At 43.6% G+C, this 27,870-nt stretch overlaps 1 protein-coding gene across 2 annotated transcripts in view; it reads right to left on the reverse strand.

Annotated features, from left to right (window-relative positions):
- Positions 1-27,870, reverse strand: part of csmd3b (CUB and Sushi multiple domains 3b) — a gene marked incomplete at its 3' end in the record, with an annotated part of 479,766 nt that overhangs the window by 206,424 nt on the left and 245,472 nt on the right. For both annotated transcript variants that reach the window (XM_080787482.1, XM_080787483.1), the window contains one exon: positions 19,161-19,273. In XM_080787482.1, coding sequence (XP_080643608.1) covers positions 19,161-19,273 — 113 coding nt within the window. The remainder of the gene's footprint in view (positions 1-19,160; positions 19,274-27,870) is intronic.

A 27,870-nucleotide genomic window follows, 5' to 3' on the forward strand; every position in this document is an offset into this window, starting at 1 on the left:
AAATAAATAAATGAATATTGAATTATATGATATAGCCTACTATATACCCTTTGTCTAGCGTTTTTCATTTTTTCATAGAATCAAAGGTTTTATGGCCAACTCAAAATAATTGATAGAAATATCTCTATGGGAAAAATGAATGGCAGACTTTTCAGTGGGCCCAGTAAACCATGGCCACTGCTATGCTCTATAGCTGCCACACTTATCCACGGTCACTTACATGTGTTGTGAGTTAGAGATTAAGGGCTGCAGTTATCATTATTCTTTCTTTATCTAATGAGCAATAACAGCCATCGCAGGAAGAAAAGAGTCAAGTCTCCTGTGCAACACGTCGCATCGCAATGTGGGCTAGGCGTTTGTTCTGTATTCGACATGCTTCTGATGCCTCTTGAACACATCACGGATAATCTGTGAAGGCTCTTTGAAGCGCTAGAGTGCCTCATTCCTGCAATCCCTCCCTCTCTGACCTCTGTATATCCTCCCTCTGGTATATGCACACTGCCCCCATAGCTGCTCCTGGACTTCAATCACACCCCGCCATTGGACTCTGTTTTTGGCGGTTTTCTTCAGCTGCGACCACGATAGTCCGGTTGTCTTTGCCTCACTCTCCACTGATTTTTCCCCCTCCATCCATGACCCACGGAGGAAGGAAAATGTACTTTAGCGTAATTTTGGCTTAACAGAGAAAGACAGAGACAGAGAGAGAGAGTGTGTTCTGTATTGTTCTTTTGTTTAAATAAATCTCTGTCTAAAGCTAATTACATGGTGCATCTGCGTTCATTGACATTAACACGCATGCACTTCAGCATCAGGGATTGCCCATTGGTCCGAAGGCCCATTATTCCTCGGAAAGCCCAATAGATGGTCCCAAAAAACTATATGACTATTACCCCGAAGGCCCATTGCTCCTGAAATACAGTGGAGTTCAGCAACTGTCCATGGTGCTGAAGTAGCAGGGCTCTCGAGTTCAGTGACTGTCCATGGTGCTGAATAGACTATGTGCATGATACTATGGTATGGTACTATGGTGGCTATGGTACTTTTTTCTCTATCTAGCTCAAAATGTCGCTCTCCAATAGGATCCGAGTATATTGCTCTATCTAGACTAGATCATTTGTTAACTTTAAACAGTTTAGGCACAATAGAAGTGATTTATGTATGCTGCCCACTGCTCCTAATAGGATGCATCACATGCAGAGGACGAATTTCCCCACAGGGATCAATAGAAGTGTAGCAATAAACAGAACGCAAAAATATAAACAAACAAGCGTATCGTTTGGATGCAAAGGCCTATAGATCGCATGAAAGAAAACTCAAAACAATAGTCAATCCCAAGCCATTACCACTTTCCCAGAGTGTGCTTATGTTAAAATGTTTTGGATTGGTAGTACTAGCCACCTTTCTACTTCAATTTAGTTCACTCCCTACAGGGGAACAGTTTGGGTTTTAGATGTCTTTGTCTTCCACACACCAAGAGGCAGCAATATCTGATGTAATCATCAGACAGATCAAGTTAAAATATGCATACAATAAAAGTTGACATTGCTGCTGAAGTAGAGATGACATTTTGACAAGTGCATTTAAGGTTACAACTCCTATTCACACAGAATAGTAGGCCATGTAATAATCGTGAAATCGGGAGATTCCTCACTTAGGCTACCCATTCAAATCCCTCAGCGTGAGGCAGGATAGCCTCATGCTGATATGAAAGGGTAGCAAAGGAACTATCATTTTATTATTTTTTAGGATTCATGTTAGTAAGTGCTGCAGTGTGTATAAGAAGAATAAGAAGGATGTGTACTTGAGTTGTGTGCCAACCCATGTGGGCATGTATACTTTTTTAGAAGATTTCGTGGCCCTAAAAATAACAAAAATATATCATACAGTATATAAGGCATAAGAGGTTGTCTTATATGGTAAGCCATTTCTGTTTGATTGTTGGCCTTACTATGCCCCATCTTCAGACTACAGTCCATGCACAGGTGATCACAACATCTTATGTTATTTAGAGGGTGCAGTCACATCATGTTAAAGCGAGCATATCGCCTGGTGAAATACTAATGCGAGTGCAGGGTAGGGTTGGGCCCTTAGTGAATTGCTCCAGAACACATGGAAGCAACAGGAAATCCACCTTGGACCTCTCAATTATGAGATGTGACCATGCATGTCCCAAACCTAGCTGATGTCATCAGTTGATTATTTTTGTTTTGATTGCATTTTAGCTAGTAGCGTCGAGCAGATGCTTGCGTTAAGCATGGATGAGTCTCGTTGTTGCTAAGAGACTATAGTGAAAAGTAAAGAGCGCTGCACGCTCTGAGCACCGAGAAAAACATGCTGTCAGGGATATACAAAACAGCACGTTTCTGTGGAAAACAAGAAGAAGCAGCAAGTACATGTGAAGAGAGACTCCCTGTAGATATGCAACCTTAATGAATGGTAATAGTTATTTTGACGCTCCAGTGGCAGAAGTCAACACTGAAACCTCAGCACTGGTAAAATATGCACTCCCGAAAATAACATAAACAGTGATAAAGGGGTAGTTTATAGATTTATGAGCCCATATCAAACAGAATGCAGTCCACAGCATCCAATATATCAAAACCCCTGAGGCCGCTAGTGTCTCACTGCTCAGTTTGACTAATGTTTCTTTAGCCTTGGCTGACAAGGAAATGGATTTAAGGATTTATTCACACAAAACCATGACTTTTATGCAAGGAAATAGCAATTTGTGTACAACAGCGTGCCTGTAGTTATCGAGAGCAACTCACAATTAGCAAGTCGTGATGCATGTATCACTTTTGAATGTGTAAGGACCTCATCGAAGGGACCATATAGTCTACAATATCCAATATACTGTAACAGCACCCTGAGGCGGTTTAGCGTCCCAGCGCTCCAGTTGAATAATGTCTTCATACAAATGGTTGACTGGTGTTACGCTTCTGACGACTGACTGATTTTCGCTGCTGTAGCATCGGTTGACTGATGACGCCGTCAGTCGTTCATTATGGGCCAATCACAGCCCCGCAGACACAGAAAAGTCATGAATACGTAATGAAGAGAGATGATGGAGAGCTGTGATTGGTGGGCTCTGCTGCGGGGTAGGAAATGGATTGCTTCATGCCTGACACATACACAAACACACGTGAAAAGTATCCCATGCTCAATGGGGAACACATAAGTGTATGTATAGAGAGACATATATATATATATATATATATATATATATACACACACACAGATAGAGGCCGACATACTCACACATGAACAAGCATACATGTTGCGCGTGTGACTCAAATAATAGTTCCGCTGTTTGATTTCACATGTGGGTCAAACTAATTGGACTCAGAGCTAGGTGGGACAGCACACCTGTTGTCGTGTTGTGCACCGAGCTAATCGATGCCCACAGGATGGATCAGCATCCTCAAAAAGACTCAGGGGAGAGCCACTGTCTGGACAGAACTGTACATCTGCTCTCTCTGGACATAACTGTACATCTGCTCTGTCTGGACAGAACTGTACATCTGCTCTCTCTGGACATAAATGTACATCTGCTCTGTCTGGACAGAACTGTACATCTGCTCTGTCTGGACAGAACTGTACATCTGCTCTGTCTGGACAGAACTGTACATCTGCTCTCCCCTGTAACGCGTTCCTCTGTAGAGATACTGTTCCTTTCCTGCACGGGCCACAGCATGGCAAAACAGCACTGTGTGAATCGGTAGAGCGCCAGGAAATAAAGGTCATGCAACGTCAACAATCCTGTTGTCGTCTGTCCATGCGTGGACCTTGCTTTGGGTCGTTTGGCACACTGTGCAAAGTGTGCATGCACACTTCTATCACACACTGTCCCTGCTGTGAATGCTGTATATTGTATACCATTGATTCTCTAACGTTTTAATCTCAAGGACCCCCATAACCACTTCTGCATACTTTATACAGTATAGGGTTGTGGAATACAGTACATTCCTCGATTGGGGATGTGCATGACAAAATCAACTATTCAAATTATCACTATTTGTCCTTATGCAGCATGAGATTTGAATGAACAATAAATAAATAAATATATAGTGTTATTTTCAAGTGAATGAGATTATTTGTTTTTTCACATCATCATCCCCTGCTTTCGCTGCATGCTAGTGTGAATTGAGGGCTGTAGTGAACAAAAAATGGACGACAAAATAACCTCAGAACCTCAGAATGTACCTCAGCAGGCGACAAGACAGGTTGTCACCTGTGATTTATGGAAATAATTTGGTTTAGTGTCAGACATGGACCAAACAACCGTTATTTGAGAAGTGGTAAATACAAACAACAAACCACCATTTCAAACAAAATATTTGTCCTTGAGTATGAGAAATGCCTGTGGAGTGGAGAATAGTTCTAATCCACAGCCAAATAAATCAGCAGGCTAGTAATGGCAGTAGTAAGCTCTAATATTTACTAATATTATTTTAGGTTATTTTTGGAGTAGCCTATATGTCGATGAGATTTCCTGGTGTTACAAATAATGCCGTGCAGGACAGTTCAATAATGATTCGATAAGAGTTTGATGGATAATTATCCATGCAAGTCAGTGGGAGATAAGATAAATTGTGTATCAATAACAAACATGCTCTTATTCAGAGGTAAAAGACACGGAAGTTTGTTGGTTTTGTTGTTATGTATTCATAACATGCATCATTTCTTTAACAAGACAGCTGTGTGAAAGACTGGCAGGCTTGTGTATTGTAGCTTCAGGGTTTGGACAGTGTGCTGTGCAGAGCCCCTGACAGCATTCTCACCCACTCTCACTCTGTGCCGGGATGGGACAAACGAGACAAGATCACACCGCTGGTGCTGGATGATCCTGGTGTTCTGCAAGGCAAGCTAATGAGTCTTCGCCCCTGAGTCAGGGCAACATGTCAACAGCGGTCATATCACCCAACTGTACAGCGGTCGTATCAACCGACCTTAGCGGTCATATCACCCAACTATAAGACGCAGTGTCATCATTACGTTGAATTTGCCACATCATGGCAATTTGACATTGTCGCTGTCGGCTGGACACCTCGTACTGCATGTCCAAACTTGTTTCTGTTCGGAATGTGGGGTGAAATTTGGGTGTATTATTCGCAAAGCTTTTTTTTTTAAAGATTTGTTTTGCCTTTATTGATAGTTACAGTGAAGACGGACAGGAAAGAGGGAGAGAGAGAGAGGGGCAGCAAAGGTCGTCATGAACGGGACTCGAACACGCAATGCGCTGTCAGCAGGCCGCTGTGAGCTTGTAGATCGGCATGCAATACAGAGTGCAGCCTGTGGGACAGATCAGGTAGATCCCATAATAATACTGCACACCATGGGCACAACTCAGTCGGTTATGTAACTGCCACGTGACACTAACAGCTGGCGTTCATTTAGAAATTCAAGCTTGCTATAGTCTAGTATGTTCATCCCACTGTTGCACATTAAGGCTTTATATACACACTGTGAAATGATGAGTGTAAAGTTAACTATGAGAGTGTACAATGGTAACGAAATGGACCCTCGAGGGTCAGCGATGGTTACATTAAAACCGATGATTTGACTGTGAACCACCACGGCTGTTGGGAGGATGCCCCACCTGTTGGCGCTCCCTTCCTTCCCCTGGGGGACTCTGTGATGATCTCGCTGCTCTGAAATGGTTGTCTTCTCCTAATTATGCTGAACAGGCACACTATTATGTACGGTAGCCGAGCCGGAACGGCAAGCTCAAATTCACTCAAACATTCACACCTGCGTTTACATCATAAATAATAAATGTTTTCCAATCTAGATACTGTCAGTGTTATCTGGATGAAATGATGTTGAAACCGTACTGTTCTATTGCTATGACAGACGGTCGTCGGTGGAAAAAGTATTCAATAGTCACTAATTGTACTATCCTATACAAGTCTTACTTGGGCGTCTTACTTGGGCCGGGTAGTGCGTAAAATGTGCTAATTAGTAAGGCCAGGCGGGCCTCGGGCCAGCCCAGTTAGGGCCCAGTTAGGGCCCAGTTAGTGCCCAGGTAGGGCCCAGGTAGGACCGGGACTTAATTGTCGGGCCTGTTGAGAACGCTAGTTTTCGCCGGCTGCGGTTGCACTAATGACTTTGTGGCGGCCCGTCTATAGTTTGAATGGACAGGTATCAGTCAAAAAGGGAGACATCTTAGAGGAAGGACGCATGGGGAAGGATCAACATGTCAGAACGGGTCAGCTACATATATGGAGATCTAAGGGTTTGAAGAGGTCCGATCAATGCCTCTAAAAACCATCTGAAAAGTGTCCTCCTGCAGAGTCCTAACGTTACTGCTGTGCAGCATTACTCAGAGGCCTGAAACACAACCATAATGGTGTGACTAACTGAAGGTCAGTGGAAGCAATCTCCATCATCTCATCTCTCTGGGCTGGTTCCATTATGTTTTATCAAGCCCTTTCTGGATAAGATCCATTATTTTTTATCCAAGCTTCCTGGATCAGTTCCACTATGGTTTAATCAGGCTCATCTGGAGCACTTCCAAAACATTAGCTGGAGCTTTTCCTTCCACGCTTCAGAGCAAACGAGTCTGCAGACAATTATTAAACATCGCAAAGGGTTGAGCATATCATCAACATTCGCTGCATAGTTTAAACTCCTCAATTCATTACAACAACATATTTCTGTATTTTTTTATATTTCATGCTGCCTCGAATCTCCATCAAATATGACATCTGGCGAAGGTCACATAATGCATGCACTGCAGAGTTTTGTGGAATTAATAGATTACAGAATGCATGAATGTCCCTGCATATAAAGTCCCCCAAGTTTTCCTTTCTTCCACTAAAGGCTAAATCATTTAAGATTCACTTCAGCCATTCATTTCAAAATACCACTAAAGGTAGAGGCCACAAAGAGAATACTGATGCAGCAGTCAAGTCCTCACTAGGACCTTATCCATCCGTGTCTTTCATTCTTTAAATGTCTTTCTTCTCTTCTATGCCACCCTTCACCCAGAAACACCCGCCGTCTCGTTCCACTCTCACAAACTTTGCAAACCTTGAACACTGATGACGAGTACAAAAAAAGTTACAGCTCCCATGGCGCCACAAAGTCAAGGTCAGGTTTAAATGAAAGGGGTCTGGTTTAAGTGATATGTTTTTGTTAGAATAAGTGTTGAATAGCTATATATTGTTTGTTCAGGGGTCTATAGCCTGTCTGTCCAGGTCTTTAGTAAAGCAGAAAACACTCTCAGGTCGGGATGCCAACTTCATCCTTTCGGGAGAGTGAACTCACACATAATACAGGATGAAATTATGCAAAATTGGAACACTATCATTTTTAAGCTTACAAATGGGCTCTTTCTGCTGATCGGATGAAATTGGTGATCCGCCTGAAATTGTATTTTCTCTTTATTTAAGAGTTTGAGAGACGGGGTGAACCCTGTTACTGAACAAGCACTCTTTAGTCTTTAGCAATGATTACAAACAGAATATTGAGCTTTAACTTTTTAACAAAATACTTTATAACTTGCAGCACCTACGGCTTAAACGTAACCATATGGACCCAACATTCTGGGATGTATCATAATGGGTGAACATTTGAGCAACACATCATGTTGTGACGTTGTGATTTTGTAGAGTCTGTAGACTATTGACAGCTAATATCACAAAGAGAGAAAACTTTGTATTGCTCTAGTTAGAGTAACAGTACAGTTTTGCAACTTGAAAAGGTAACAACGCTTTCTTATTTGTCCTCTGCTGCTCTCTCTCTCTCTCTCTCTCTCTCTCTCTCTCTCTCCCCCCTATCCCCCCATCATCAGATGTTTTGTCCATTAATACTGTATTAAGGACCAAACTTTCCTTCTCAGTGTTCAGGCTGAAGCCTGGCTCTAAATGGAACCCCTGGCAGCCATTCAACTGGCTGACTGCTGGATGGCTGACTACGTACTGTAAGTGACCAGCTGATTCATGGCTAACGGCCAGACGGGATGGCTGGCTGACTTTGGCTGACTAACTTTGTCATGGCTGCATGGCCCCGCCTGGGTGACTGGGGCTGTCTGTCTGAATAACTGACTCACCACTAATGGCATTTTAAGAATTTTGCTGACACTTATCCAGCACAACTTTAAGTACAAGTTGTGTTAAGTACAACAGCAGCAAATTTCCTTCTGACTGGCACACTAAGTGACGTAGTGAATGACAATTACATAGAAGGAACGTTGGCTAACACTATAGGCTTTAATAGACTAATTCTGAGGAAACACTTAGCAAGCCGTCTCAGTAACTCCCTGACTGACTGTATCTCCTGATGGCTGGGTGTCAAGCGTACTCATTTAGTTGGTTGGGTTGGCTGGTGGCCTCACTATAAACGTTTTGACTGCATGGCTGATTGCTTCTTATCTAATCAATACTTTTCCATCTCCACTGTTTTATAGCTGGGTGGTGATATTTGTTAGTATAAAAAAGGTATAGCATAATAAAGACTTGACGACACAAGATGCAGTTTGTAGTCAAGGCTGAGTATGCAGAATGTGCAGATTATCAAGGACACGGTACCACCCGGGCCACAATCCCTTTATTTTGGCTGACTTCCCTGGCATTGTGGCAATGATGGCAAGCTTAGCTGCCATCTATAGGTGTCTCACAATACTTGGGAATCTTAGGGGTGATATTTTGTTGGTGCCTATTTTGTTAGAAAACACTCAGAGTTTGGTACTATGGGGTCAGGGCACCAGTTTTACCTCCTTAAACACTCAGAGTTTGGTACTAAGGGGTCAGGGCACCAGTTTTACCTCCCTAAAGCGAGAACCACACGTTCCTTTATCTGATCCCTGTTTACTTGTTTATTGCAGATTACTCAGATGTTAGATCAACACGTATAGACACTTGTCTTCTTTCTGCAATCGCCATTAGTCTTTTTCCAAAAATAGCAGATATATGAGCTTAAAGATCTGCTTTTTTATTTTTTTAAATCACAGTACAGTAAGTGGTCACTGTTTGCCACCCACTAGTCTGAAATTAAATGACGCCTCTGCAATACACAGTCTTGTGTAACCAGACGATCGATCAGAGATCTCCGCCCACTACTCCCTGTCTGGTAAAATCTCAAATCAATGTATGGGTTGGAAGGGCAGTGGAAACTAGCACAAACAAACAAATAATGAGGGACAATATGACGTAAATGTTCTCTTCATTGGTCAATGGTGTTTTTAAAACAAGGTGCTAACGCCCCTCAAAAACAGAGATTAAACACACACATGCTGTACATCGGCTTCTGTGAAGATAGCTGTATTCCAACATGCGTGCGTTGTAACAGTGACAAACCCTGGTTCACGGCTTAACTCGAAAAGCTTAAAATGGAAAACTTCCCAAATGAGTTGAGTTAAGCAGCTTTCAAGAGTGGAGACAGGGATAGGTTTAGACTGGCTAAGTAACAACTATTCTCTGCCAAGGAACGACTACGTGTCAAGTCTGGAGGGACTACAGGAGATCATGTCCTAGAACACCAAATCTCAGACTCTTTGAAATAACTACAGACTGTTTCTTTGTTTCAACGGACAAAGGAAGAGTCTGGACCCAGGATCGATTAGTAAGACAAAACAGAGGAATTCTTCTGAACCACTTAAGCCCTATACTTCTTTGTAGGGCAAATAGCAAAAGTAGCTGATCTACAAGCTCACAATGCACTGCATCTGCTATTTTCACTATTTATGAAACCTAAAAATACAAAAATAAAAAGTCCAACAAATCCAAAAGGAAATACCTGTCTGTATTTTCAGTCTGACCAAAAGCAGGGATAAAACATATTCCTTCCCATTGGCCATAAAGATGAATGGGGGGATATCAAATGCAGAGGTATGGTTTCGCCAAATGTGTCCCTGAGCAACACACTTCACCTCTAACAGTATAGGCAGTTCGGTTGCACTGGGGGCCATATGGTGGGGGTTCCTAAGAAAGAGAGCGGGTCGGCGGTGGCTCAGGGCTAGAGTGGCTGGATGGTAACCGCAAGGTTGCCAGTTCAAACCCAGACTCCCCCAGAGTTAGTGTCAAAGTGTCCTTGAGCAAGACACTGAACCCGTAATTGCTCCTGATGTGCTGGTTGGTGCCTTGCATGGTTTCCCCCGCCATCGGTGTATGAATGTGTGTGTGAATGGGTGAATGTAATGCACAATTTATGTAAAGCGCCTTTAGGCGCTATATAAATGCACCATTTACCAAGAGCGGTTTAGGCAGTGCGGTAGCACTGGGGCTCATAGGGTGGGGGTTCCTAAGAAAGATTGGTTTAGGCAACATACACATACAAATCTTGTATTCTCTGCAGAACATCATTTGGCTCCTTGTAGGCTGTAGCACACAAAAATAAACCCTTCTTGATTCTTGTTTCTATAGCCACCACTTGATTTGCGGACGACACAACCCCTCACTGATCTAATCAGTGATGGGGACAAGTCTGCCTAAAGACTGATGGTTGACCACAGAATCCACAGAACAACTTGGAGCTCAGTGTTCTAAAGACTGAGATGGATGGTACAAAAGATGATGACAAAAAAGGCCATCGTCAAGTCCACCCTCCCCGCATTCATCATCATCTGGTTGGCTGCCTCCGTTGACAAGGACGAGGGCAGAAGGGGTCACCAGTTGTGACCATGCCATGTCTCCATGCAGGACAGATCACTGCTGACCCTTCTCATCCTCTTCTCATTGCTCCACCTGAGCACCTTCGTCCCCCATGGCGCCTCCTGCCCCTCACTGACCCTGGGACTATAATGACTTCACCCTCCCTTCTCACACAGATAGACACACCGTCCAACACGCTACTGTACTGCAGTACCTCCTGTGTATACAGTATGATCCAGAGTGCAATAGCGATAAAGAATGCATATACAGGCCATTCCTGTATATAAGTTCATAATTCATTTAACTGAATGATCTTGTGTGTGTGTGTGTGTGTGTGTGTGTGTGTGTGTGTGTGTGTGTGTGCGTGTGTGTGTGTGTGTGTGTGTGTGTGTGTGTGTGTGTGTCCAGCCCGTGGCTAATTTTGCAAACCACTGGACCGGTCAGCAAGGGCGGAGCTATAGCAGTTGGCTTCTTGGGCTGCAGCCCTGAATGCTTTCTCATAAGCCCAGAATGTTTTAGGGGTTTTTTGTGTGCAATTTGCCTCAGTCTGTCAAAAATGAACTGGTGTCTTGTGTGCCATTATTATACGACTCCTTAAACAGTGAGAGGCAGCAATACACCAACGGACATCTATAGCCTTCCAGCCCTGCCGAAGAGCAAATAAGTGTTTGAATAAGTAAGTACCACAGGACCTTAGTTGACACAGATGAAAAACAAGGCTGCTCTGTTCAGATTACAGAACAGACAGGCGGGCCATACGCATTGGCAAACAGTGTTGGACGGAATAGTTTATCGACCTGGACGTTGAAACCGTAAATGACTAGGGTCCTCAAAATGTGTTTGTCCTACAAATGACTTCAGCCGGTGTTTTACCCAGTGAAATGTAATAAAGAATTACATTTCAAATGAAAAAAAAATATATATATATATATATATATATATATATATATAATATATAATATATAGACAGTATAGCCACACAATGCTGTAAAATTGAATTAAATCTAGCCCACAGTGTTACAGGCAGAACAGCATGTGAAAAACCCGTATTTAACAGGCAAGTTGACATTTCTATTTCCATCAACAGCCTGGGGAAACATATGCAGGGGGGGTGGGAGTGCTACATGCATTCACATTCACATTCACAGCCTTCTACTACTGACCGCTGAGCCGTTGGACTGCAGCGGTTAGAGATTCATTATCTTGCTCAAGGGTAGTTTGGCAGTTGTTGAAATGCTTGGTCAATCTGCTGTTGCAACATGCATGGTGTCTGCACTCTTGCAACTCTTGGTTAATTAATTTCCTACGAGCATCGAGCCTGAAGGACTGACACATTATGATAAATGATGTGATCTCTCACATCTGTCATGACTTTAAAATTAATCTTACTTAAAAGTCTTGTTGACCAAGGAATTACATATGTTTCTTCAGAAAGCTAAAGCTCCAATTATCTTGAGAAAATGTGTCCATTACTCCAAAAGTAGACAACGTGGGCTATTAAAACGAGTCTGTACCTTGAATCGACTAATGTGGGATCGTGGGCTGAATAGGGCATGAGTCTCTCGGCCCTTACAAATATACTGTGAAACTGTGATGCGTCATGATTTCTTAAGCTGCATTTCCAGACTCAGAATTGGGTCATTGGTCTATTGCTCGTGAGCCTCCGCCCGAGAAGAGCAGTGCTGCTATATTTTAATGAGCTTTGAGGCCAGGCTAAGAGACATTTTCACATTTTCGGTCCTGGTCTGAAAAGTATATTGAGGTAATGCGTGACTAAGAGCATCATAGATTGCTTTAGAACATTGCAATAATTGAATGATGTCTGAGAATCAATTAAAATAGAATCAATGAACTGGTCTCTGTGTTCCGCTCTGTGGTCGGAGGCCGAGAGGCCCCACACCGACGAAGGCCCGCGCGCCCAAACGTGACTGTTTGGTTGGACTGCTGCTGCGGATCCGGCATCATTATTAAACAAGACTCCTAAAGACTATTACTGAGAGTGCAGATTTTATTCTCCTTCTATACGTATTTTCTGAATCTGCACTCAGCACATACGCCTGAACCCTTATAGAGTGTCCTTGAGTCGAGCGAGCCTTTCCCTTGAAGTGAGTTGCCGAACGAACTTCCTGAGTGCCATGCTAATAGCTCCTGAGCATCAAATAAACATGCAAACAAGACCAATTAGTGTTTGAGTTTAGCCCTGTAATTAAGGAAATATGTATTTGTTGATAATGACAATGGATTTGTCACTATCATTTACATTTCACCTCCCGGTTTTGGGGGGGGAATGGAAGGCGGGGCTTTTCAGAGTGAAATGTGCCTCATCTACTTGGCACTCTAGCGCCTGTATTCTGAATAACTCTGGCGGCATAATAACTGTTGAATACAAAGGATCAGCATGTTGTTCTGCAGGCTCTGCAGTCTGCACTCATGCCATATCTACTGGGTCAGACGTACTGGGGGGATTTGTGCGTTGCAGGTAGGATTATTCATGAATGATATGAATGTTACAGACTGCTTGAATTGGCCTGGTACTCACACTGGTAAAGTACATAGTGTTTTATTACCATTGCCCACCTGAGCACTCCTAGTAATATATACTGTAGTACTATATATTCACATTGATGTACCGCCACTATATGGTGAATCCATTTACGCATGTGTAAATGCACACATCATTCTCACATAGTTTTCTCCTAACACACGGCACAACGAAAGGCAGTTGAATGCTTGGACATTGTAGGATGAAAGCTCAGTGACACACATGATAAAAGTACGAAATGTCACCCATAGAATGTCACTCAAAGAATGTATTTGTGTTAAATGGTGCATTTACATAGTGCTTTCATTCAGAGTGCTTCACAATGTGCATTACAGTCACCCATTTCACACGCACACCCCAGCGTTTAGAGGGGTCGAAGATAACCACTCGCTGGCAGAACTGGCATAATGATGTCTTCGCCTGGCTCCACTCACGGCTGCCATGATCACAGGAAAGACGGGGGCATGAGTCGTGAGTTCCGTGAAACCCCATTTCACCTTTCGTGGATGCTTGGAGAATTACACAGTTTCTTTTTGTCTCATTCGCGAGGGTTTAGCGGCCGCAAAAGCTGTGCAATTGCTCTTCTTCTGCTCTCTACGCTATGTACAGATTCCTCAACTCTAATCCCTGGATTCAGGCAGCTTGCTCCTTTCAAGTCCTCATATATTGACAGATCAAAGAGATAGGAAATGGCCTAAGAATTGGATGTTCCTTTTCAATCAGCCTGAATCCCGGGGCCAAGTTGTTAGCAGTGAGCCTCATGGTGAATCTGTTAGATTCACGTCTGGGGGGAAAGAAGAAACACTTAGCCCGTAGCATGTTTGAATACACCGCCACAGCTGAATAATTTCTGAACATCAATTAAGCATGCAAATGACCAATTAGCTGTGTTCTATCTGGTGGTGGGGGTTTGGGGCACCAGGCTCTCCTCTACCAAAAACTATTAGCGGGGATTCAGTGCTTCCAACCACACAGCCAGCAGGCTTGTACTGTACGACAGCGGGACGTTACAAACTTGAAGCTTTAGTGCGAAACGCACTGCCAAGTGATTACAGTTGTAACCCCCTCTCCCTCTGTCTCTGGACAGCCCTTGTTCTTTTCTTTCCACAGTCTGTTTTGGAGCCCGCTCATCTCTCACTCCATTCCCACACGTCTGTCGCGCGTCCTCTCCTGCTCTGGGCCCATCTAGTTTTACCGTGCCATATTCTCATCTCCGCAGACGTACACATAACTCATTAGGAGGCTATTATTTATTCATAACTTCATAATTCGGGCAGCAGTGGAGCGAGACACAGATGAGCCGTGGGGCTGACCCATAATGCATGCCCATGCACTTTATTGTTTATTCTTCATTCGGGATCCCCCCCATTAGTTATTACCGCGGTAACAACTGTTCATCCTGGGGCCCAGGAGTGTACGTGTGACTCCACGCATGCACGCACACCCAGTCACGCACACACAAAAGCAGGCACGCATGCACACACATACACACAAACAAACAAACAAACCCAGTTCAGCTACTTGGAATTATCTACAGCCAGGCTTCTCCCACTGTGTTCTTATAAACTCAACTAAACCGGCAAAAACACATTGATTTATTTATCCTCACAGAGACAAGTCTGGAATTGTTTACATACTCTGCATGCCAGTCTAGACAATATTAACACTGTCCAATTAATTTCCTTTCATTTTTTTTACCAAAAAAAATCATTCTCCCAGCGACAATATACAGCAATAGATTGTGAGTGATAGTGGTGCTACAGAAGGACGGTACAATAAAGTGAAAACAGAAGGAAACATCATTTGAACTTGATTTCGATGGGCTTGCTTTGGATGTTGCAAGCAATGAATATATAACTACATGTATAGGGTTGGGAGCCAAAACCGGAGGAATCAGGGCCAACATTGAGTCGGTTCCAGAACCTTTCCAGAACCGGTTTATCTCACTGTCGGCGGCAGTGGCTCAGGGCTAGAGTGACCGGATGGGGGTTCCCAGTTCGAACCCGGGCTCCCCCAGAGTTAGTGTCGAAGTGTCCTTGAGCAAGACACTGAACCCCTGATTACGTCCGATGTGCAGGTTGGTGGCTTCATGGTTTCCTCCGGCATCGGTGTGTGAATGGGTGAATGTAATACACCTTAGATAAAGGCACTATATAAATGCACCATTTACAGAGAGCTGGTATGTGTGGACTTCATAAGGTTTAGTATAGGCTACAATTACAATACCGGTGGTTCTCCAATGTGACTCTGAAAGTGTACAAATGGAACCAAATGGACCTGTGAGTGTCCAAGCGGGAATCGTTAAGGAACCAAAATCATTAACATCCTAAAAGATCTCAACCCTATAGCTCCAAGCTCACAACAATGACAACACGATGGAGCACTGCTGGATATGTTCTCAGTGCTCTGGCCAACATACCGGGTCCATATGGAAGCATTTAAGCGCCATCCTAAATAATTGAAGAACGGATTTGTTTATTTCGTTTAGTTTATTTCTTATCATCCCATTAAATTACCCCATGCCATGAACATTTTTGAAAAACCAATATGTGTGAACTATGAAGCTTTCAAATTAGCAGAGATTCATATGTAGCATGTCTCTTTAATAATATATATTATATTCCCATGGTCAGACGCCAAGTAAGTCTCTTTGCAACTCATTAAGATCCGACAAGAACAGGGAGATGATTGACAGCTGGCGGGAAGCATGCAGCCATCAGTCACTGCCTTGTTAAGAACTCCCACTAATTAATCAACTAACCTATCAGACCAGTACCACTCATTAACACACTAATTAACCTTTTAAACCAATCAAGATCAATTAAGCCAATTAACAGCAGCCCCCAGGGTGTGGGGTGGCCAAAACTCCCAGTCAATCAATGAGATGGAGAGCTGAAGACAGACAGGAGGAGAGCCGTGTAGACCAGTACAGTACGTGGACCCCCAAGTTGATGGGAAATTGGCCACGGACCCCCATTTGAAATTAAATTATACCAGTAGGGACCACCATAAGAGGTTTGTCAAAATGTGTTAACATAGAAAAGATAAAGCAGCAGATTATACATCTAAAAGTGCCCATGTATAACTGTTGTTGGTGACTCCCTTGAACTCCCTTAAAGTGGAATACCACTCACTGGAATACCACTTTGATCAGTGATCATCACAAAGGTGTACTCTGCAGGCCAAAGAGTATCTTGAGCTAAAATGTTAATGCAAAATAAGAGGGCTCTAAGAGGGACGCACGGTGCAGTGCACGTGGTATCACAGAGAAAGCGTGCATCCCAAATGTTCTGTATCCAATGTTCTGTATGCAACTATAGCACCTGTGTCTGTGCCTCTGCTTTCGGTGATTTATTTAGAATTTCACACATGAATACATGCATAAATGTGACCCATAATACTGACATGCAATCTCTTTCTCTACAACATTGTTGTTGCCTTATGTAAGCCACCATCCTCAAAAATAGCCTAAACTGCGATATGGGCTTTACTGAACAATACCGTGTTCCGGGCAGTGGTTCTCAAAGTGAGGTCCAGGGACCCCGCAGGGTTCCTGGAGGGGGTTGCAAATGGACTCTTGAGAGTCCATGAACCATTTGTACTGCACTCTTAGAGTTATGGGGGTCTTTGAACATAAAAAAGTTTGAGAACCACATGATTGTTGTATTCTTTATCTTGACTGTAATGCGGCCGGTCAAGTTCCCCGGTCAGTCATTAAGTCTCTCTCTGTGCTGATGCCTCTATCTCTGTGTGATGTTCTGTGCTGAAACACATCACCATGTTTTCCCCCTGGCTTTAACTGGGGCTTAGGCAGCAACATTGCCACTTTGGTAAGCTTTATCCAGGATTTAGGGATTGAAAACTCTAAAGCACAAAAGAGCACAAAACAACCTATTGAAGAGGGAGGGGTGGGGGGGGGGGGGAAACAAAGAACCAAAAGAAAACAATGCAACTCGGCTCAGTTTAGAACCACAGGGCTAGTAAAACACATCATCACAGCCGTTTCAAGCGGATCGATGTCGAGATCAGGACGGTAGCGGGGCACACCCGGAGGCCCACCTCACGAGGAAGATGAATAGAAAAGCATTTCAAAATCTATTTCATATTTCAAAAGGGAAAGAAATGACTGATTCTTACAGTCGTGCTGCTGTGCCACCGTTTCGAGGCGCTCATCCCTGTTGATCATACGTTATGTGTTTCGTGATAGTCTTGTTCAGCAATGTTGTCCACATCCATTCGGGCTCCCGGCCGCCCGCACAATACACGCTGAGAGCAATATTACTCATGTGAGGCGAGTTCCGCGTGCATCGTCAGCTGAAGCAGGCATGATGTACGTAGGGGAAACCTCGGACACATTCAGAGTCCAACCCACTGCCATCCTATCAGTTTAAACCATGATGTACGTAGGGGAAACCTCGGACACATTCAGAGTCCAACCCACTGCCATCCTATCAGTTTAAGTAAAGAATGAAAAGACCTGTTCAAACCATCTCGGTCAAATTGCACTGCGAATGCACCGAGATAGTCAGAGTCAACATTTGTGCCGCAATGATGATGAAATGACCTGCAGTATTAGGCCTTCCCGGTCTACTCCCAATCAGTGTTGGGCAATATTATTAGAGTAATATATTTAATATTATATTAAATTACATATTACTTTTGCCCCCCCCCCCCCACGTGTAAAAAAGGGATGTACAACAACACAATCTGTTTAGTCAGCTTCTTTTAGAACTGAATCCAATTGTTTTGAACAAGAAGAAGAGTCACCAATTAGCCTAAAAGGAGATAAAATAAAGCAACAATCTCTCTTGACGGTAGCCAACAAATCCTGAGTAATATGTACTATGTAATGAGTAATATGTGGTACATTTTACAAAGTAAATAGGTATAATATTACTGTTTTGGCAGAGTAATACCTTACACTACTCGTTACTGGGTAAAGTAATACTATTACAGTAATATATTACTAGTAACTTGTTACTGCCCAACAACGGCTCCCAATATGTCATGGCAGCGTGCGAGGAAGCGATAAAAGGATGAGAAGAGGAGAGGAGAGGAGAGGAGAGGAGAGGAGAGGAGAGGAGAGGAGAGGAGAGGAGAGGAGAGGAGAGGAGAGGAGAGGAGAGGAGAGGAGAGGAGAGGAGAGGAGAGGAGAGGAGAGGAGAGGAGAGGAGAGAAGAGGAGAGAAGAGAAGAGAAGAGAAGAGAAGAGAAGAGAAGAGAAGAGAAGAGAAGAGAAGAGAAGAGAAGAGAAGAGAAGTACAGTCTAGGAAAGCCTTAGAGTGTATTTTTTAACATAATTCTCATAGCAACACATACAGTCCAGTATGGTGTTGATAAGTATCCCCAGACCCTGAATTGTAATATTTGCTAAGCCTTTGTTTTTAGAGCAAGAGGCATGGTGATTTAAACCATGGTCAAAGGGCTTTAAAATAAAAGAAAGGATCAAATAAATATAAATAACAACACATTCCACCTTGCTTGTGTGTGTGCTAGCATGAGATATTCAGGCTCAGCCCTCATTAAGTCCACTGGTGGAATTGTAAAGGCATTCCACCAGCTAAGGTCTGAGGCAAAGTGAACTAATTCTGTCAGAGGGCGGTAATCATACAAGGAGAGCGCGCGCGAGCGAGAGAGAGAGAGAGAGAGAGAGAGAGAGAGAGAGAGAGAGAGTGTCTGAGAGAGAATGAGAGAGATGACATTAAGAAGGGAGGAGAGTCAAGAAATTGTGGTAGGAGTTGAGAGGAGACAAGGAGATCGGAGTGGTGGAACATAATTGGTGGTTAGCGTCAGTCAGGAAGATAAGAAAACAAAGGAAAAAAATAAAGAAGGTTATACAAAAATGAGAAGAAGAGGCCGGTAATAAAAAATAATAGGCAAAGAAGCAAAATAACAGATTCCTGCAAAGACATGTATATTAAGACGTGTGTGAGTGCGTGCCTGTGTGCCTGTGTGCGTGCGTGCGTGCAGGCTTGTGCGTGCGTGTGAATGTGTCTTTCTGTGTATTTGTGTGTAGCAGCAACTTACCTTGGTAATGTGCGCTGAAGCCGCGGTAGCGGTGGTTGCTATCAGTGACAAAGTGAAGGCGGAGCCAGTTCTTGCTGCTGACAATGGGAGCGGGGACGTTACTTCCTGACAACCTGAGAAAAAGAACCAGAGAGAGAGAGTTAGATCTGACAAACCTGCAGGTGCACACATCTACTGTGCTTTTCAGTTCTTCAAAACCCAGTAGGAGTTTTCTGTGCTTTTCTCATCCATATATGACAGGCCTCAGCTTCAGCCTGCAATACATCTCTCAGGACAGATTCAGAGCTCTGCTGCTGAGTCTGTCGGCAACTCCCGTTGCAACGAATGTAAACAAAGACGCGTGCCGACGGTGCACGCGACTGGAAGTGGAGCGCTAAAGGAGCATGAATGGCCTACATCCCGTCTCTACAAGTGGAAGGTGCGGATTTCCAGATTGGTCTGCTAGTTAACTGCTAGTTAAGTTAGAGTAGTCGGGCTGAGGAGGGTTTTAGCAGGGTGTCATAATAACCACATAATGAATCCTCTAGAGGAAGAAAGACTCCTGCACATTGTTTTCAAATGCAGTTTCAGTCCAGAGACCTTCGGTATCAGTATTGCATTTCCATTTTTGACCGTATATTAAATTCATATGATTTTCCCTCACCAATAAGGGCCTTTCTCTGCCCCACCCCTCTCACATTGTTTATATTGTGTTTATGATCCAAGATGGCCGCAGCACCAGGAGGGGGTCGGGGCGTCTGGCGGAGGTGAACGGGCACGGGCAGGGTCAACATATATGCCCTTACTGGGCTGCATTCAAAACACTTGCCTTGTGTCTGACACCTGAATTGTGTCTGAACACAGCTTTGATGGATGTGTTCTGCCCCCCTCCCCCCATCAAACAAAATGTTTGGTGAAACTATATGGGCTTCCATTGGAAATGCATTGGAGCGGCCATTATACACAGAGGACCTCTCCAGTTTGCGAGCGAGGCGCTGAGCGGTACAAAGCCAACAGGGTTACGACAAGGTTACACAGCTGTAAATGTGTCGCCCGCTACAACAATATGCTGTAACACTGAAGTCTGGTCTCAAGGAGTACGTAGGATGATTCAACAGACGGCGTGTGTGTGTGTGTGTGTGTGTGTGTGTGTGTGTGTGTGTGTGTGTGTGCGCAAGAGAGCGAGGGACTGCTGCAGCAGTAAAGGTGTCATTAGAAACTAAGTTATCATGCTCCTATAGGCTTACTTTATTCCTTTGCACTGTTCGCATGCGTGCGTGCGTGAGTGTTGTATTTAACTCCATTAGGAACGCAGAGAGAACACGGCGTGCCCTGGCTGCCTACAACCAGACAGATTGAATTACACCTGCAGGATTTCCTCCTCCACCCGGGAGCTGCACAGTAGCACCAGTCTGACGCCGTGGACCACTCAAGCAGATGGGGAGGGGAGGGAGGGGGGCTACAAGAATGATTGTTCAGGGAGCCGGGAGGCTTCCTATATGTCTTTCATTCACTTCTTCAGCCCACATTTTCCCAGGCTCATCTGGGAACTGGAACACCTTTCAATCATTCCAACTTGTTTCTCAAAGTTTCAAAGTGTTGCATTTGCTGAGACTGCATATGTGAATGGAAAATGCACCGCCTTCATGTGAATGGCCCTTTTTCTAGTCTTTCAAACCACTCAAATGTGCTATAAATCAGGGTCGAAAAGCAAAAGCAAGGGATTACATTTTCATAATCACATAAACCCTATAGAATACAAAAATAGCAGATCTACAAGCTGCATAACACCAACCTGCTTTTCGGGAGCGCAACAGGAGCTATAGGTTAGGGTTTAAAGGACCAACCTATCTTCATATAATTCGCCCTCACTCAGTCTGTGTCTGTCACAGTGCGAGGCAGGAGAGTTAGGACCCAAACGCAGACAGTCAAGTCGAGACAGAGGAGCTCAAATGCAACCAGTTTATTACCAAAACTCAGGAACATACAGAACACTGCTGACTACAATAATGATCTGGCAAAGAACTGAAAAAAGAGGGGAGTATAAATACACAGGGAAAACAGGCCACAGGTGAACATAACAAATAATCAACACTGGGATAGGCTGGGGAACTAAGGACAAGGTGGAAACACTAGCCTAATCATGGTGAGACAACACAGGCAACAAAAGCAACAGAGGAAACCAAGAGACAAAACGTACTACAAAATAACAGTACACAAGTGCAAAGGAAACTCCAACTGGAACTAAGACACAACAAAAACATAGGAAAACAGTAAGGAAAAGCACTAACAAAGTACAGAACGTGTCACGGACCGTGACAGTGTCTCATAGGATGGCTGTGGGCAGTTCAGAAACCTGTCTACCAGTGACTGTACTCTACCAAGCTTTAGATTCTGAACTTTTTTTTTTATTGTATTGAAGATGTATGTAGTCTCTGGCACAAAAGGGGGAAATCGGCCCAGTGTCCCAGTGTTTTTGTACCCTGGCCTGCAGTATTTTTATTTATTTTTGGCGAGAATTAAGAGTTGTGAAACGACCTTAACTTAAGTGCATAATGTGCATGCACATGCAATGCATCATGTAAATAAATGTGCATGCCCGTGCACACTACAGACATGGCCTGCACAGACATGCCAGCGCTGTACAGTATATATATATAGATAGAAATACAGGTGCCCTTTAATATGTAACATCAATATAATCCATTAGGGGACCAAAAAGTGGAGCAACATTGCAGGGAACACAAGAATGCTGAGCAGACATATTAAGAGAGAGAGAGAGAGAGAGAGAGAGAGAGAGAGAGAGAGAGAGAGAGAGAACGTGGATGTGGGTGTGTGTGCGTGCACACATCTGTTTGATGGTGACCTTGTGCCCTAGATCAGCGGGGTGCTTTGATATCTGCTATTACTCACACATACACCCGCACATGCAAAGACACACACACACACACACACACACACACACACACACACACACACACACACACACACACATACACACACACACACACACACACAATTTCACTTGCGCACAGCAATACAAACACCATCACACTGTCTGCATGTGCGTGTGTGCGTGATAAGTTGGCAGCACAACATGAATCACAGTTTCAATGTTCTCACAGTTGGCACCGTTCCAACGCAATTACTAACGGAGACAGAAGGGGTGGGTTGGAGTAAGAGAGAGACAGAAGGGGTGGGTTGGGGTAAGAGAGAGAGGGATTTGCCAAATTTGGGCACATTGGCAAAAAAGCAACTCGACTTAATGAAGAATAACATTAGGCCTATATACAGTATACCTAATTTGGCCTTGGGCATTCTAATTAAACGCAATTCAAATTCATACGTGTATGTACAGTACAGTACACAGAAAAAGGTTAATTTAACATCAATAAAAAAATTGACCTGCACGGCACTCTCATACTTAAATTAACATTGTAGAGTTACAGGGAGAGAGAGAGAGAGAGAGAGAGAGAGAGCGAGAGCGAGAGCGAGAGAGAGAGAGAGAGAGAGAGAGAGAGAGAGAGAGAGAGTGACATTCCTGAATCCTGTTATGTTTTTTACACCCATCTTACAGTCATAAATAATGCATTTGGAGTCCTCAAATAGCAATTTCCAACCTCTGTAAATCACACCCATAATGACTTTTGAAGTCCACAACATACTAGAACTGATTGCAACACAGTGCAGGATGCCTCCTCATATTAGCCAGGTCGAGGAATTGGATAGTGAATGAGATGAAAAGGGCTTGGAGGTGAAATATCAATATCACAAGCCTCCTCTGCAGGGTGATATTACTCACTGACATCTAAATGAGTTCACAGAAAACAACCCATAAACACCTGAAACATGATCAGACACCTTTCACCTACTAAAAAAACACAAAACAACAAACCTGGAATCGTTGGAAATCTGAAAGTGTGTGTACATAGAGTACATTTGGTGAGGATACAGTCCGAATGCAGGCTCTGGCCTCAACAACTAGACACAATTTAGGTATAGGGACATATTTTTACAAACAAATAACCCAAACAACATTTTGATCCCATTATACATCGATCCATGCTATAACAGTGAAGACTGAGGAGCGACAGGAGATGCTGTTAAGACACGTCCCCTCAGTTACAGAAAGATAGGAAAATTGATGTGATTTAGTGTCTCAGCCATTATTCGATTTTTATGCATCATAGTCCATTTATTCACCTAGAGTTGCACCAGCCATTTCCATCAATAGTGTATTACATAAACCTGAAATTCCACAAGCTGAATGTTCCACAATATTTGCCATATAATAACCAGTAAGAAGCCCTGAGGGCGAGAAACGCATCCGCCTGGGTGACCACAGACTGGCTGGCGCTTTGCCATGGGGGGTCAGATCAACATGGAATGAATTATGTATTGGCTATATATGGAGCGTGTACAGGGTTTGATGAGGGTAGATCAACATATGGAATGTCAGAACAGGAATGACGGTTTGTCTCAGATTCACATGCTCATGGTCCGAAGTCACTCGTAAGTCCTCCTATATGTACACATAACAACACATAACACAAGCAGCCTACGTGTTCGTTCGTGTGTCTTGACAAACTGCCGGATGAAAAGAGAAGGGAACCCGCACACTCATATGCTCCAAAAGATAAATTTATTGACGACGTTTCGAGCCAAGGCTCTTCATTTGGTCAAACTGCCCTCATAACTAAATATCAGTAAATATCGGACATCTTCCACCCCAACTCCATCACCACTCGTTGGGGGAGTCAACGGTTTGCCTCCAGTCCTGCCCATGTCTATATGCATCCCAGAGAAAGACTGTTACCCACAGGAACCCTATAGAATCCATATTATGGTAATGTCATAACAGGCAAATATTCAGCAAAAAATAGGCAAACACTATAACACTATAACAGCTATTTGTAGCTATTTTGGCTAAAGAAATGCAAGTATAGACCATCGGAGGATCAACAAAGTGTATAAGGTTTAGAACCCTCCCACCCCACACACTCATCATGATGTGAAGCTGCTGCTGAACTCCTCCCGCAGGGACTAACAGAGGTCTCCCCTCCGCCCCCCACCTCTGTGTTCCTACCAACTATCAAACCAAGCCTATGCCCTTGAGCTCAGATGTTACATAAACATTATACCTGACGCTATAGTCACACATGTCCTCCAACATCCTGAGTGTTAGCTTAACTTTGCCAGAGTAATATTGGAGCCATAATTTTACGTCCCCATCAGAGCCAAACTTTAACCACCCACTTTGTCGCACAACAAATACCAAAAATAGCTTTTCTAAAACGTTTAGTCCCAATAGAATAGAATAGTCCTCACAAGGACTGTGAATGGGTCATACTGTATGTCTAAAACGGTTAGTCCCAATAGAATAGAATAGTCCTGATAGGACTGTGAATGGGTGGTACTGTATGTCTAAAACGGTTAGTCCCAATAGAATAGAATAGTCCTGATAGGACTGTGAATGGGTGGTACTGTACTGTACTGTATGTCTGAGAGGGTTGGAGACACTCCGCCGCGGGTCGTGTCTCACCACGCCTCTCAGCCATAATGCCACAGAGACCTCTTGTGGCATATTGCTTTAATCTACAATGTTGTGAGCTTGTTTACATTTTTTTTATGTGTGTGTGTGTGAGCGTGCGTGCGTGCGTTCGTTCCTGCATGTGTGTTTGTGCAATTATTTTGAAATATTTAACTTAAATGTATAGAGGAAGTCAAGGGGCTCTCATTGCTGGTCACGTTAATGTCAAGATCCACTTTGGATCCAAGTCCAAGATCCACTTAGTACATTACATTACCACAGTACCACTATTAATGCTTACCTAATGGGCCGTGTCTGCTCTCCACAAAAGTGTAAAATGATAAGGACTGATGACTTTGGCGCGCTGCAAACCGACATGGAGAGAGACCAATAGCCCTGATTGTCCTTTGATGCATCCAGATGGCCAGTATGTATCTATGAACATTAATTTTCCTCTGATGTGGGCAGTCAAAGACAGAATACATTTGCATTTGTTCAAAGATAAGCACTAAAATCCAACGCTAGGAGCATATTGGCATCATCTGATAAGGGCCTCCTCTGGTGTCTGTTGTTCTCACTCTTCTCATTCAGGCCCATGCCTTCATCTCTGCTCCTCCTCCACCCACCCTTCCCAGTCTGCCACCGTCCTCTCCCTGTTATCTCTCTCCACTGTATTCATCTGTACAGCAGTGTACAGAAGTGTTTAATTCACTTCCTCCCATGGCATCATTATCCAGAGTGCACCATTAAGATCTGACCGTGGGCATATTCATCCCACGACACACACAATGTCAATGAAAACATTAATCTCTGCTGATGGCCTGTGTGTGGCATTAAACATATCCTACAAAACGTTAAAAGAAAACACAAGGCCATAATGGACCATAATTATGCAGAACGCGGCCATCTTAATATAAGTTAATGGCAGGGTGCTAACAAGGTGCAATTTCCCATTCATCATAACAGAAAAGTCCTGATTGTATTAAACAACGTCAAACTCCCCAACATTGCAGCAGTACGAAAAGCTTGAATCATCCTCTTTCTATCTGCAAAGTGTTCGTTTCGTAAAAATCCACTGTAGACAGGTTATGAGCTACTTTCTCTCCTTGCAGGTGATTATTTTTCTAAGTGTTGCAGTTTGGAAGTGCTTGTTAGATATCACTCAACTGCCCTGCATACCACCTGTTTTGAATTTGTTCATAAACAGGACGTTGTTTTACTGAAAACGAGTGCTTCCACCTCTGATGGCAAGATGCCCGCGGTCTGCACATTTAATTACGGCTCTGTTCTGATCGGCAGCCCTGCTATCCAGCCTAAATCTCATTTCTAATCCACATTGGAGGCAGAGTGGTTTCATGCATGAAAATCACAATCCACGTGGCTTTTTGCCAGTGTTGAAAAGTACTGTACATTTATTTAAGTACTGTACTTCAGTAAAATGTTGAGTATTTCCAATTTCCTATACTTTTACTTCTACTCTACTACATCTCCGATCCAAATATTGTACTTTCACAGTACTGCACTTTAGTTACTATAGTTACTTGGTAGATTTTCATTATTTTTACAAAACACTTGAGCCTTATTCCCTATACATGTTGTCCATTTGAAAATAGCCAATCTACAAGAGTACTTTTTCCGCCACTGCTTTTTGCTGTTCAGAATGCATAAAACCGACACGACTCCAACCTGGATAGGCCACAAATCTGACTTGGGCTGGATTCGTGAAATATGTGAAAAAATATTCCCTTTGCTTATACTTGTTCTACTTGGCAGCATGTGCGACGTGCGTGCACTATAAGTTTGACACAGATGGATCGGCCCTTAGGACTAGAGAAGCACTTAGAGCAACAATAATATAGAATGCAGTAATTCTACTGTATCATTATAAAGATTTGGATTGTATTTCCTTTTTTCCTTTTTTCCATTTACGAGAAGCAAGCCTGGTTTTGATGGCTTAGATATTATTATGATTTCCCAGAACAGCTGGAAAGAATCCTGGTGGCAATGTTCTCCTCTCCCTCAACACCTCTCATCAAACTGCCACCGCGCACGTCTTTGGGAAAGAAGACACTCGGATGGACCATTCTGTTTATAGCCTGCAGCTATACGGTATAACTGTTTATAGCATGCAGATGTAACTGCTTACATGGGAACAATAGGAGCCATGGTAAAAACACCACATGTTTGGCAAAATCCATAGTCGCCGTTGTCGTTATCATTATCACCATCAGCATCATGTCTCGAACTTTATTATCCTTTTGACAGACCAAAATATACTGTATATTTACAGTATGCATACAGTATATTTACGCGCATTTTTCATTAAGAGGGTTAACAGACTTTCTGCTGCGTAATTGCGTCTCTCGCACGCATTGCATCTCTCGCACACAGCTGATACAGTCCATGCATGGTTGTTTTCACAAAAGTGCCTATCAAACACAGAATGTCTTGAAGTAACCTAAACCTACTGGCAGCAATGAAAAGGACTGTCCTCTGAAATAGCTGGGCCCCAGAAAAGGTCCAGTGAAATGGCTCTTCCTCTAATGTACTGTTCTCATATTATATGCATGTGTGAGGTCTTTCTTATGCATAAACACACATTTAAGCACAATAGACTTATACAGTACAGATAGGGATTACATCAGACAGACAGACAGACAGACAGACAGACAGACAGACAGACAGACAGACAGACAGACAGACAGACAGACAGACAGACAGACAGACAGACCAGACAGACAATAACACAACACCACAACAACTCCAGCGCCTCAAGTCCCGCTACCCTTACAACAAGGCAGCACAAGAGATGCTAAACTCCACCTAAACTCCACCAGATGCTTGGTTGGCAGCAGCGTGGAAGCAGGAGTGGGAGTCTGCCGGGCCCTCCCGCATGCATCCCTACATCTGGGAACCAGGAGATGGCTCCATAGGAGGAGATGACCTACCTCGCCAGCAATGGACTACCCTGAAACGCTTACAAACTGGGGTTGGGTGCTTCAATGCATCAATGCAGAAGTGGGGATTGGCGGACAGTGCGACATGCCAGTGCGGTGACCCTGAGCAGATCGCCGACCATATCATCAACACCTGCCCCTTAAACAGACCACCCTGAGAAGCCAGCCTCTTTGACCTGGGACCAGAGATGCGGGCGTGGCTCCACGACACGTTTAGTGGCGCTGTTGAGCTTCACACTGTGCA

Source organism: Protomyctophum bolini, assembly GCF_963924005.1.
Source record: "Protomyctophum bolini genome assembly, chromosome: 17".
Taxonomy (NCBI): domain Eukaryota; kingdom Metazoa; phylum Chordata; class Actinopteri; order Myctophiformes; family Myctophidae; genus Protomyctophum; species Protomyctophum bolini.